Source organism: Marmota flaviventris, chromosome 6, assembly GCF_047511675.1.
Source record: "Marmota flaviventris isolate mMarFla1 chromosome 6, mMarFla1.hap1, whole genome shotgun sequence".
NCBI classification, from domain to species: Eukaryota; Metazoa; Chordata; class Mammalia; order Rodentia; family Sciuridae; genus Marmota; species Marmota flaviventris.
The window spans coordinates 5464765-5478292 of NC_092503.1; the positions used below are offsets into that span (position 1 = coordinate 5464765).

Below are 13528 nucleotides of genomic sequence, written 5' to 3' on the forward strand. Positions count from 1 at the left end.
GGGATTCTGTCAAAGGAATAAAAATCATATTGGTCTTAATTTCTCAGAAATCATATGTTAGGATACAATGATATTGTAATTTAAGAATGCTAATTTCTATTCAATTGTGTTTCATGTATAAGGAAGCTGAAAATTATATTTACAAGGTATTCAAAGTTTCAGAAATATTAAATTCTTGCATTCCTTTTTTTATAAAATTGCTTAAAGATGTATATGAACAGAGTGATATATCAAAATAAGAACTCATGATTTGGGAACTTATGGCTAGAAAGATTTGTGGGGTTTTTTTAATGCAAATTAGAACATGATCTTGGAAATTCTGTAGAATTATTAGTTGTAAAGGAGATGTCTGAGATTAGGGATTGAGATGGACTTTATAAAGATTCTGGCAAACTGTGTTTACTTTTAGACTTTTCCTAGAAGCAAGAAATGAGCTTTGTACATAAGAAACTTCTTCTTTTTAAAATAATGCTTTCTATTCTCTTCAAAAACATGCTTCTATCATGCTCACAATGACAAGTCCACATACACGTGAGAACTACCACAGGAAAAGCCATCTGTGGTCTTGCTAAAGTAGAGCTACACGTGGAAACACGTTGCTATAAATCTTTGCAAAGGTCTTAGTAATGACCATTGAAAACTTACAATCACATATTAAAAGATGGCTATCTGTTGTTGCTGTTGTTAAATTGAAGATAACTGTTAATATTAATATCCATGTGGCAGTAATGCCCACTTCAATCTCTTCCTCTTAAATTGGTCCTTTGACCTCTTCAAAATTTTTCATATGAAACTTAGTCTCAACAAAGTAAAATCATATGTGTAGGTAAAAGACTGAACAGAAACATATATGGATGAGTTGAATCTTTTGTATTTATTTTATTGTTTTCTAAATTTTCTACAATGATCATGTATTGCCTTCTATCTAGAAAAACTGGAATATTTAAGTATTCATAACTTCATACACTATAGAACAATGATGATTTTTAAGAAGGAATTGTCTATGCTATGATCTCAACTGTGCAAAAACCAACATAAGATTGAAAACTTAAAGTGATGTCAATAGTTGTTTTCACTGAGTGGTGGAATGGTGGTTAGTTATTCCTTCTATATTTTAGTATTTTCTTATTTTATAAGGTAAACATGTACAGAATTCACATTGAGGACAAAATTTTATAAGTAGGAGCAATGATAAGAATTTATATTTCATGTTTGTGAGTTCAACAGGTTATCCTACCTGTCCTAATTTTCACATGGAACTTTGAAAGTCAAGATAATCCTTTTTTTGATAAAGGTCAAAAAGTAATTTCCTAAAATTTTGCCTCAAGTGTGGATTAAATTTTATATGATAATTAATTAACATTTAGATTTTGCTTCAAAGTAAAGAAGAAACCTTCTACAACTGCTGGATATTAAAAATTTGCTATGTATTTATCAGGCTTGAATCAGAAGAGACTCCTTGACCACTTCTAAATAAAAACACCAGGGAATTTTTCATGATCATACTGTGAATCTGATTCCATCTGACATCTGTTGAATAACTTTTGATCTCAACTGTCCTTCTACAAAGAGCAGGGATAATGGTAAGTGGGAAGACAGGGAGGGAGGCATCCCTTAGGTTATGAATTGGGCGGAAATGGAGGTTCACCTTCCAGGCAGAGATAGGGAGTCCATCAAAGGCCCATTTGTGTCTGCAAACCGAGCTTTCTGATAACCAGCCTCAGAGTTAGAGTTTAAAGACCTGAGTCCTGACTTCTAAAGTGACAGCAGCTACGGCTGGGAGGGGGCTGCAGTCTCAATTCTTCAGGGACATTCACTGTTTTCCCTCAGCGCTGCCCAGACCCTCCTGTTCTTGGGAGGTGGTCGTCCAACCTGAGGAGCAGGGGTGATTTGTTTCTCTTTGGCTGTCACTCGACTGCTTGTTTCCCCGGGGTCCCTAGTAATTCGAATTGTCTTTGGCCAGTGCCTAACAAATCACTGTCACCAGGCAGCAGTCGACCTTTCTTTCCCATCTACGCACTTTCCAGGAGCTATAAATCAGCTGACTTTCAAGCTCGATGAGATGGCATATGCCCTAGTTTGAAGAACAGATGGAGGCTTGGGGGAAAATTGTTTCTGCAGGCTTGCTACAAGCAGCTCTGCTCCATAAAAGTGAACCATTCGCACTAATTTCTCACATAAATTATATAGGCAGCAGGGAGCACCAGCCCATTCAGCAGAAAATCTTTCATCCAGCTTCGGAGGTCATCTAACCAATTTGAATTAAACTTATTTCTGAGACATGGCTGCATTTCTATGCTGTATACTTTTAAGACATAGAAATTTACATCAAATAAAAAAATGGGATTAATCATGTATGCAGTCACTTTCTTCACAAAATACAGAATAGTGCATTAATTGCCAGAAGATTTTTTTTTCAAGAGTTCTAGAATAAGCTCTATTAATTAATCACAGAGGAATTAATGATGAAAATGTAGTGCACTCTCATACAGAAATCAGGTAAATTGTCACTTCTCTTGTAAAATCTGCCTTACAAATTCTACTAAGGCCTGTTACTCAAACTCAAGCTTTGGCAGTTATCAAAAGAAATAGAGGCCCAGGATAATTCCAAGAAAACATTTATTCTTCATTCAAAACAAAAAATTTTAGCTCAAATAAGTTTCCCTAAAAGATTTTAAAAATCAATATCAGTTTTACCTAAAGGGCAATAGACATAAGATTTTTTAATCCTTAAGAAAATGAAGGTACCAAAGGAATAAATTATAAATCAAAATTATAGAATCTTGTGAGTATACTAATGGCAAATGGATCAGGTATCATATCAGCGTGACTTACTTTAAAATGCAATAATATTTACAGATAATGAGCTATCATGCCTTGGAGATTATTTTAATTGTCAGAAAATTAGTGTACACTTTAATAATAATTATACTCAATAACTGTTTTTCCTACTAGGAAATTATCAGTTATGTCAATGAAAACAGTCACAGTGGCAGAGTTTCTTGTAATTCATGAATACAAATGCTGCTGAGAACAGAAAAGAAATAGAAAAAAGAAGATACATCAGAATGTATCTTCTGAATGTCAGTCAGTTAACACAGAATCAGAAGGGGTGACCCAAGCCACACCTGGACATTTTAAAGACTGATTTAAGTATTCTAATTATTTCTTTATAACAGCACTGTCTTTACTTGGACACATATTTCTAGTGATTCAGAAAAAGAAACATACTTGTCTCTGTCATTTTGAAAGCAAAATATAATAAAGGAGTAGTCATTGGAAAGCATTTGTGCATAACCTAAGGGGCATTGTTGTGATAAAAGTTTCACTTCCCTAAATTAATGTAATTCAGGACCAGAGTTTACAGATTCAAACTGAGCTTGCTGCTGCTAATCTTTCCATTTTGTATTCAGAAGACTTAGGTGCTGGCAAATTTCTACTCAACATTTGTAGAACATTTCAAAATACAGTTATTCTAATAATTATGGAACAAAATTTATTTGAATGCCCATAATTTAAAAGTGTCATGGAATCGTCTAGTGCATGATGTCACTTAAGACAAGGAAAATGGGGCCTGGCGCATGAGCCGCGCCGTTGTGAGAAGATGCCCAGATGCCCAGAAGAATAAGACTCAGAAACTGCTCTGGTGTGCCTTACTTTCACTTAACAAACAGGCTGGGACGTGCTCTGTGCCAGATACTGATCCAGTATAGAGTAAGGTGTGCCCCCTGGAATACTGACTCAAGCCCCCTGTAGAGGATTTCGGGATGTGTATTTTTATGAACCTCCCTACTGGCTCCATTTAAAACCCCTAGGTGTCTTCCCATTTCTCTCATTTTTCTTATTCATGCTAATTTCATGTGTTTATAGTTCTTTGTAACTTAAATTGACTATGAAATAATGTGAGCATATAAATATATAAATTATAATTATATAAATTTTTTTGATTAAACTATCAGAAATTGTTTATAGTTAACTGATTAACTTAGTTTTAAGAAATCATTTTTTTTCCATAAAGAAAAATTTTTGGAACACAAGTTTTAATTGATAGGTAGCTGTATTAATATATCAATCTCAAGGGACTTAGGCTTTCATGGTAAAATTTAACCTCTGATGGTCCAGGGAGAAAGACACAGTTTGGACAACGAGTGGAAGCTAAATCCATTCTCACATGTACCTGCTCATGTGTGTCAGTTATGGGTTTACTAATTTTATTGCGATAAAATGGTTACTGAAAATCATTTATATTCCAAATGATGGAAAATAGCAATGCAGAAATGTCCCTGGCAACCACAATGTTTGATATTGCAAGTAGGGGGTTGTGAAGTGCTGAGAGGGAACTCTAGGTAATATACAAGTCCATTTGAGCTTTTGAATTTGATACAATTTAAGAGGTTTGTGATTTTGTTGCATTTGTAATAGAGTTTATATTGTATCCTGATTTGTCTAGCAAGTTACCTATTTCTTATTCAAATCTGTTTAATTCATGGGACATCCTTGTGCCCTGTATGAGAATCTTAGTGGAAAACAAGACTTTCTTTCTTTTTTTTTTTAACCAGGTATATATGACAGCAGAATGCATTTTGATTCATTGTACACAATTGCAGCACAACTTTATGCTTTTATGGTTGTATACCCTGTAGTATCATACCATATGTGCAGTCATATATGTACCTAGGGTGATGATGTCCATCTCGTTCCACCATCTTTCCTACCCCCATTTCCCCTCTCCACTCTGCTCTCCCCTTTGCCCCATCAAAGTTCCTCCATTTTTCCCATGTCCCACCCCATTACTGATCAGCATCTACTTATCAGAGAGAATACTCGGCCTTTGGATTTGGGGGATTGGCTTACTTCACTTAGCATGATAGTCTCCAACTCCGTCCATTTATCTGAAAATGCTATAATTTTATTCTCCTTTAGTGCTGAGTAATATTCCATTGTGTGTATGCCACACTTTCTTTATCCATTCATCTACTGAAGGGCATCTAGGTTGCTTCACAATAGTTTAGCTATTGTGAAGTGAGCTGCTATAAACCTTGATGTGGCTGTGTTACTATTATATGCTGATTTTAAGTCCTTTAGGTATAGGCCAAGGAGTGGGACAGCTGGGTCAAAGGGTGGTTCCATTCCAAGTTTTCTAAGTATTCCATTCCAAGTTTTCTAAGGAATCTCCATACTGCTTTGCAGATTGGTTGCACCAATTTGCAGTTCCACCAACAATGAATGAGTGTGCTTTTTCCCCCACATCCTTGCCAACATTTATTGTTGTCTGTATTCTTGATAACTGCCGTTCTGACTGGCATGAGAATCTTAAGAGTAGTTTTGATTTGCATTTCTCTAATTACTAGAGATGTTGAACATTTTTCCATATATTCTTAGTGCATATGACACACTGTCACATAGCACTATGTTATTCATAGATGGGAATGACTTGAATCAATATCAACTACATCAAATTTAGAGACATTTTATTGTGTGTTTATAGCTTTTTTAATCTCTAAATTAAGTAAATGGCTAACCATAAAATATCATTGTCTCAAAAAAATCTAATGAGCTTATGCTATATATTTTACCAACTCTCTCCTAAGGTCTCTGTTGAGGTGATTGTTTTAAAGAAATCTTTGTTTCCATGCTATTTAAAACAATGACTAGGAATCTAAATTCATAATAAAATGATGCATCTTATGGTGTTACCTATGATTCATATTGTGTTCCTCACTAAGTGTGCAAGTCATAATTTTTATTTCAAGTTCATTCAAGTGAATGCTCTAAAGGACCTCAGATTCCTGCCAAATGGAGAATTAGAGTGGGCTCCTGGTTCCTTCTACCAAAATCAGTCCTGGAAAAATTACAGGGAAGAACAGGGATTCCAAAAAGTAAGAAATAAAAAGGAAAACAGAGGAGGAAGAGGAAGGGGAAGAAGAGGGAGAAGGAATAGAAAGGGACAAAGGATGAGCAAGAAGGAGAAAAGAAGGCGATTTGGGGGAGGAGGACGTGGAGAAGAGGCGGAGGCGAGGTCTGGGAGCAGTGCTCCTCAGCGCACTTGAAGGCTGAGTGTGGGAGCCCAGTGGTGGAGGATGCCTGGAGGTGCATCTGAGAAGACAGAGTGCAGAAACGCAGCGAGCTTCCCTAGATTTCATATCCCCAGACCCCGCATGAAGACTTGGTCTGAGATTCCTCTCCACGACAGGGCCACCTCCCGTATTTATGGCTCTCTCTTCTCTTTGATTAAGCAACAGAGGCAGAAACAATGTGCTGCATATTTTGCATGTTTACTTAATATTTTTTCTCCAAAATGCCTACAAAGAAAACCTTTAGGCAGAGCCCTAGCCACTCCCACCCTGATCAGTATCCTTGTGATTAACAGCACTAAAGGACAAGGAATTGAAGAATGGAAATTTCAGATAAGAAAACTCAAACACAATCTTATTTTAATTTGATTTTCATTGTGCATGCTCAATATTATCCGCTTTGTAACTCACTCAGACTGCCTAGCTCTTCCACTGCTGTGCCTGCAGTGTGGATACTGAAGATGCGAGCCACAGAACCGCCATGCTTCCATGTTAGTGGAACAAAGAGGAACGTACAAAAGGCAGAAGATTAAAACTTTTAAGTAGCCGGGCACAGTGGTGCATATCTGTAATCCCAGCAGCTCGGGAGTCTGAGGCAGGAGGATCACTGCCAGTTCAAAGCCAGCCTCAGCAATGGTGAGGCACTGATCAACTCAGTGAGACCCTGTCTCTCAATAAAATACAAAAATGGGCTGGGAATGTGGCTCAGTGGTCAAGTGCCCCCTAACTTCAATCCCTGTTACCTCCACCTCCAAAAAGTGATCATTTAGGTAATCATTATTGTTTTTCTGAATTCAGCCGTATTAAGCCATATCTAGAAAATGCATATTTAAAAGTAAAAGTATAACCCAGAGTTTGCCTGGTAGATTTCATATTCTAAGTTGGATCTATTTCTGTCTCATGGATAATAAACTGGCAACCAATAAGCATATAGAAATTTTTGCTCAAATATTTTGCAATTTTTTCATATTCCCCAAGGAATTTATGGTACATACAGACAACTGTGATAAAAACACATTTATGTCTTATTTTTTAATTTCAATGATAATTCTTACATCTGGGTAACAGATGCAGGCATTTATTTTTGACTGCCATTATTTTAATCTACAGCCACTCAGTCTAATATGAAAATCATGCAGCTATTAAAATTAAAGAAAATTAAAAATCAGTTCCTCAGTCTCAGAAGACACATTTCAAAAGCTTAATGGCCACACATGGCCAGTTGTACTGTATCAAAAAGAACAAGTGTACAACACTTCCTCTACTGCAGATATAGTGTTGGACATCATTCTGATCTTTAGTGATAACATAAGAAATAGACTGAACTGGACAGATTATGGAATTCAGCCTGCCATATTGTTTTAGCACATGGAACAAATGGCCATTTCCATGTGCACGAGGCTGTCCTGTTACTTCAGGATGGACGTAATGGTGACATTTACTTAGTTCTAACTCTTATTTCTATTTTCTAACTTAGGTTCTTTATAAGGTAGTACAACAGAGTGCTCTTGTTATTTTAAGATGATATGAGGTTTCTAATAAGATGACAACTGGGTCAGCTAATCCTGAACAAATGGGCACACTTAATGACATGGCAGGGATCCCTGTGCTGCAACTCCACATACGGGAATGACCCTAAGAATAGGGGACAGCCTCCACCATGGGTTAGGGTGGTGAGTCCTAAGATTTCATAGTCACAGGCCACTGAAATCTGATAAAGAAATGGATCTTCTTTCACTTGGCTGTGTACCCATCTCAGGAACTCACGACCCTCTTCACATTTTCCTGGGAAGCTCCCTGGCTCAGAACCTTCAGTGAGGGACCAGGAATGATGGTGTTAAAGCAAGAAGTCTGCCTCACTGGACACCTTGCTCTGCCCCCCACAGGAAGGTACAGCACAGCTCACAGTTTGGGTGATGTGCTTTGGGGTTGGGGGAAGGGTGTGCTGCTTCCTTTAACATTCAAGCTCCTTCCTTAGGAATGACATCCTAAATAAATTCCTAACTATCTAGCAAGAGACTGTGCCCACAGTCAATGCTCTAAGGAATACATATGAATACACTAAGAGATTGTTCACAATCCTCTGTTTAAAAAATATTAATGTCTTATTTTCAAGGCTATTAATACAATTGAAATATAGTAGTAAAGTCCTAAAAGATAGAAGTCTATAGGTTCTGGAATAAAATGTTTCTATAAATTTATGCTATTACACTACCAGTGACAGCAAATAAATTGTTTCCTCTTTATTATTACTCTTTAGCTTACTGAATCAGTACCATAATCAATAGTAGCTTAAGGGAATAAATATAAACATAAACAAGAAAGCAAATTTTATCCCTGCCAACTGTAATATTATCAAAGATAAAGCGAAATATTTCATCCTATGTTTTTATTAATAATATGTTTTCAAGATTTTTTTAATCTCTTGGCACTTCTGAAAGTCCCTCTTAAAATTATTTGAACAGGTCAAAATAAAGCTATATTAATATTTTTCATTAATGTAACTTATGTGTAGGTTACAATTACTTTAAAACACCAACACCCACTTACTTTATATAAAGAATTATGACATATTCTTTTACTCAACAGAAATCAGATTTTTAAGCAATCTCACTGTTATCTTATACAAACAAATACATAGAGAAGCAAGCATGAAATCCATGCAATAAATCAAATATAAATGAATCCCAAAAATCACAACAAAGCTTTGGGACTATACACTTTTGTTAAGACTAAAATATCTAAATTGGTTATACTTGCTGTACATTATGTTTCATCACACATATATTTTCACATGTCAAATCTGCATTCTAATAGAGATGAAGACAAGGAGAATAATAACATTCCTTACCCTCCCCCCAAAAAAATGTTTGCCACAAGGCTTACTGATGATGCCACCATTTTTTCATTTTTTCATAATTTCAATAACTGAATATCAGGTGATGCTCAAGATTTAATATTTAATATTTGCTACTAATATGAAACAATTTTTAACAATTTACTAGATGTGAATGAAAACAATCCTTCCAGCCTGTCTATAGGGGAAAGTTTATATTTTAATGCATCTTTCTAAGCATTTTATCTTGATTAATTTTAAAATTTGATATTGTGATTTTTTTTAACATAAATTTATTTGGTACTCATTACAAATTTGATACTGTGATCATTTTTAACATAAATTTATTTGGTACTCATTCACCTTTAGACCCAATCTCCAGACTCTTTAGTTAATGTGAAATTTAACTGACATTTGGCCAAAGCCTTTTATTTTCCTTAGCTTGATGTAATATGCAAACATACACAACTGCTTTCCCATCTTCAGGTGGAGAAGCCCTTTAAGCTGATAAAAATCACCAAAAGCAAAGTGGTTGATAACAAAAATAATTAAATAGCAGAAGAGGCTGAAGATCCGCATTCATTTTTCAAATTAAATGTAAAAGCCTTCTCCAGTTAAGAGATTGGCAACTTTTTACAAATAACATCAGTGAGCCTTTTAGAAAGAAACACAGCCACATTAGAATGGAGTCATTAGGCAATACATTTATTTTGAAGCCAATTAACCTTTTGTCAGAAAAATGTCGGTGCTGTAATGGCTTTGGCGGTGGAGGTCAGCCTCTAACAGGGCAGTGTGACAGCCCGCACAGGCTGACAGGGGCTGCAGACAGAGCAGAGCCCAGGAAGGACATCCGCCTCCTTTTGTATTCTGCTCTGCATTTCCAGGGAGCAGACAATCTTGACCTATCCATTTAGGTAATTAAAGCTTCCATTTGGAAGTGTCCTGCAGGAAGGTGAAATTTGGGGGAGATAAATGGCTGTTGCTCTCTGTATCCAGCCGCCAGTTCCATCATTTGATGGACTGCCTGAAACAGGCCGGGCTGCCAGGTTCTCATAAAAATAGAGATGAATTGGGCAGCAGACAATTCTCTAAGGCAAAGCAACTCTGTCATTTTCTTCTTCGCAGGCTATAATTTAATTGTTAGTCAAGGTGGACGGCTGACACAGGGGGGCCTTCTCTAAGAGCTTACCCACCATCTTCCATTTGCTGAGAAATTACTTCAGTTTATTTACTTAGCAGCCAAGTTTGTTTGGCACTGGGAGATGTCACTTCAGCAAGCGCAGCTGGCTGTCACAGCTGTGCCGGGGTCTTACCTTCCAGGCTATTTTGTTTCCTTTCGAGTCATGCTCAAGGGCGATTGGGAAGTCTCCTCGCTCATAAAATTTTCGAAATGCTGTGGGCTTGGTTGGTCTTTCTTTAAATGCCCCTGCAGCCGGAGGGCCTCTCACCTTGAAAAGAAAAGATCGTTGTCAGGTTCTAAAACACACTAAAAAAATTCCTAGCAAAAAGCCTCTTTCTTTTTTTCCCAAAGATTTTGTCAAAAATATGCTAGAACATAAAGACCAAATTACCTCATCCAGTACAACAAAGACCTCACATTAATACCAACATTTGGGGAAGAATATTACTTTATACTACTAAGGGTCTCCTGTTTTTCAAGGTACTTTAGAAAGCTTCCTTAGAAAATGCCACTTCAGATACCACCTTGTCAGGAAGAGAAGCTTGGCTTTACAGCTAAAGAAAACAATTTAATGGAGCTAAGTTCAGAGTGTTAAGACTTTAAAAATTTCTAATAACTGTAAATTCTGACATCAGGTTTGATACCTGTTGTGGAAACTAAAGTAATACATTTAAAATATTTCCTTTCCATATTTCTTTGTAAACATAAAATAGTGATGAATGTTCTCATATTATGAATATTAACAAAAATTATAAAATGTGGTATAAAATTAATAATAAACTAGAGAGTTTATAAAGAAAAATGGTAGCATACTGTGCGTGTGAATAGCATGCATTTGGTAATATGAATTCATGAGAAAGCAATTTTAGAATAGATAATATGAGATGTCACCTCCAAAATGGTAATATTAAAGAGGAAATATTTTCTTTAGAATTATTAACACTGAGCACATCTTTTCAATCTGCATTGTTTATATCTAAACTAATTCATCAAGTTTATAAAATTCAAAGTGCTAAGTGAGCTATTTAGAAAATTATAGTCTACTGTATCATTCCTTACAGGTAGACTAAACATGATTGTCTTTCCTACTTATAAAATAAAGGAAAATACTAGTCATTTCATGTGCCATTCTAACAAAATCATGATTGTTTTTCTCACAATATGTACAAGCCAAAAAATAATTTACTATTTTAACTCATTGTTATATTAATTTTAATAGTTTTGTTAAAAGTTTAATTTCAACAAACACATTAACATATCTATAATACATACTAAATATATAAAGATATAATAAATATATTGTATCTAATACACATGGGAAGGGTAATACTTGAAAGTGAGCTGGCTATTAAGAACTATTAAGATGATGGAATACTGAAGAGGCAGAGGGAAGTGAAGTAACCCAAAGGCACTTATTAGATTTGGAACTGCCCCCACTACACAGCGCTTCTTCCCAGTATGTGGTTATGTGAGTAATTGAGGCAACACCTGATATCACCAGTGGGAAGCAAAATTTCCCCTTCCTCACTGAAGGTTTGAAATTTCTTCTGGTATTAGAATTCTACACCATCATTTTCAGTCAGATTCACTCAATTGTCAAATAGCCACATGCATTTGACAACTATGTTATGCAGCACTCAAAGCTAGAGATTGTATACAGAGAAGTACACTTTCAACTGCATTACTGTCACAGAAACTGAAGAGCTGTGATTCCTGGACTTTTGTCATTCATGAAATAGCAAATTTGGGGGACTTGATCAAGGACTAACTTATTTTTTCCTTTTTGCACAAGAAGTTACTTTAAAAAAAAAAAGATCACCACCTACCAACATGGCACCTTAATAACATCCTCAAAAATTGGATGCTATTAAGGAGAGAAAACTTGGCCCAAATAAACCAGCATGGATGCATGGACTCATACTTAAGGTAAATTATAGTGCCACTGTGCCTGTGTAGGGCTTGTGTGCATGGGCACATGTGGGTGCATGCATGAGTGTCTTTTCTGTAGAGTGCTGATTACTGGTTAGCGGAAACCTCATTTTACTTTGCTTATCTAACTTTTTATTCAGCTAATTTTACTCAGTTGTAGGAAATAATATAGAGAGAAACCATGTATCCTTTATCCAGTTTCCACAATGGTATTATCTTGCAAAACCCCTGGAATTTATTATGATGTTGTTGACATTAATACGTACAAGAAACAGCATTTTTATCACCACAAAGATCCCTCAGAAACTTCTTATAAAGACACGGCGTTTTGTTCCAGTCCCACCCTCCAGCTCTCACCGGCTGGCAACAACTATCTCTTTGCCACTTGCATGGTTTTGTTATTTTGAGAACCACATAGCATGTACTCTTTGGCTTGGCTTCTTTTCACTCAGCATAAGCCTCTGGAGATTTACATAAATTGTAGTTCAGTAATTTCTAATGCTGATTGGTGTTCCTTGGTGTGGATGTACTACAGTTTAACCATACACCATTAAAACTACTCTGGGTTGTTTCCTGTTTATACTGTTATGGATAAAATATGAATTTGGGGTATATTGTCTTTATTAATTTAAGGAAGTTCCCCTCTTCATATTTTTCTGAGTTTTAAGTTTTGAATGAATGAATGTTCAATTGTACCAAATGTTTTTTCTGCATCAGTAAGTACACTCATATGATTTTTCTTCTGTCACTTTCTAATATGGAGTTCTGGAGTCTGGGAATTATGAATGTAATTTCCTTAATGGCTATAGAGGTATTCAAATGATCTGTTTCCTATCGAATGACTTACTGTGGTCTGTGTTTTTTGAGGAACTGGCCTATTTCATGAAAGTTGTCAGATTTGTATGTATAGAACAGCTGGTCCTTTTCCGTCATCCTTTTGATGTTTGTAATGGTATCCATTGTTCACTTTCAATATTTATCATTTGTATCTTCCCTTTTTTCCTTGTCAGTCTTGCTAGGAGGTTTTCAATTTTCTTTCAATGTTTGGTTTGTTTTTCTGCTTTCATTTTATTCATGTTATTTCCTTTTTTTTGTACTTGATTTCCATTAGTTTCCTAGTTTTTGAAATAGGAGCCTAGATTACTGATTTGAGACTTCTACTCCTGTCTATTTTTATGTGTTTAGTGCTAATGAATTTCCCTCTCAACACAGTTGTAGCTATGTCCCAAAAGTTTATTATGTAGCATTTCATTTTCACTCAATTTTTTAAAAATTTCTCTTGAGATCCATGGATTATTTTGAAAAGTCTATATGATTTCAGAATTTTTAATTTGTTGAGGTTTGTTTTATGGCCCAAAATATAGTCTGTCTTGCTATGTGTTGTGTGGTACATACAACAAACATCTTCTGCTGTTACTGGGTAGAGTTTTCTGTATGTTTTGATTAAGGCCTCTTCCTTGATGATGTTGTGTTTTTCTGTGTCTTGGCTGATTTTCAAGTAGTTGTTCT

The 13528-nt window shown here is 35.8% G+C and overlaps 1 protein-coding gene across 2 annotated transcripts in view; it reads right to left on the reverse strand.

Moving 5' to 3' along the window:
* Pacrg (parkin coregulated) overlaps positions 1-13528 on the reverse strand; it is a 484042-nt gene that overhangs the window by 387332 nt on the left and 83182 nt on the right. For both annotated transcript variants that reach the window (XM_071612865.1, XM_071612864.1), the window contains exon 2: positions 10224-10358. In XM_071612865.1, coding sequence (XP_071468966.1) covers positions 10224-10358 — 135 coding nt within the window. The remainder of the gene's footprint in view (positions 1-10223; positions 10359-13528) is intronic.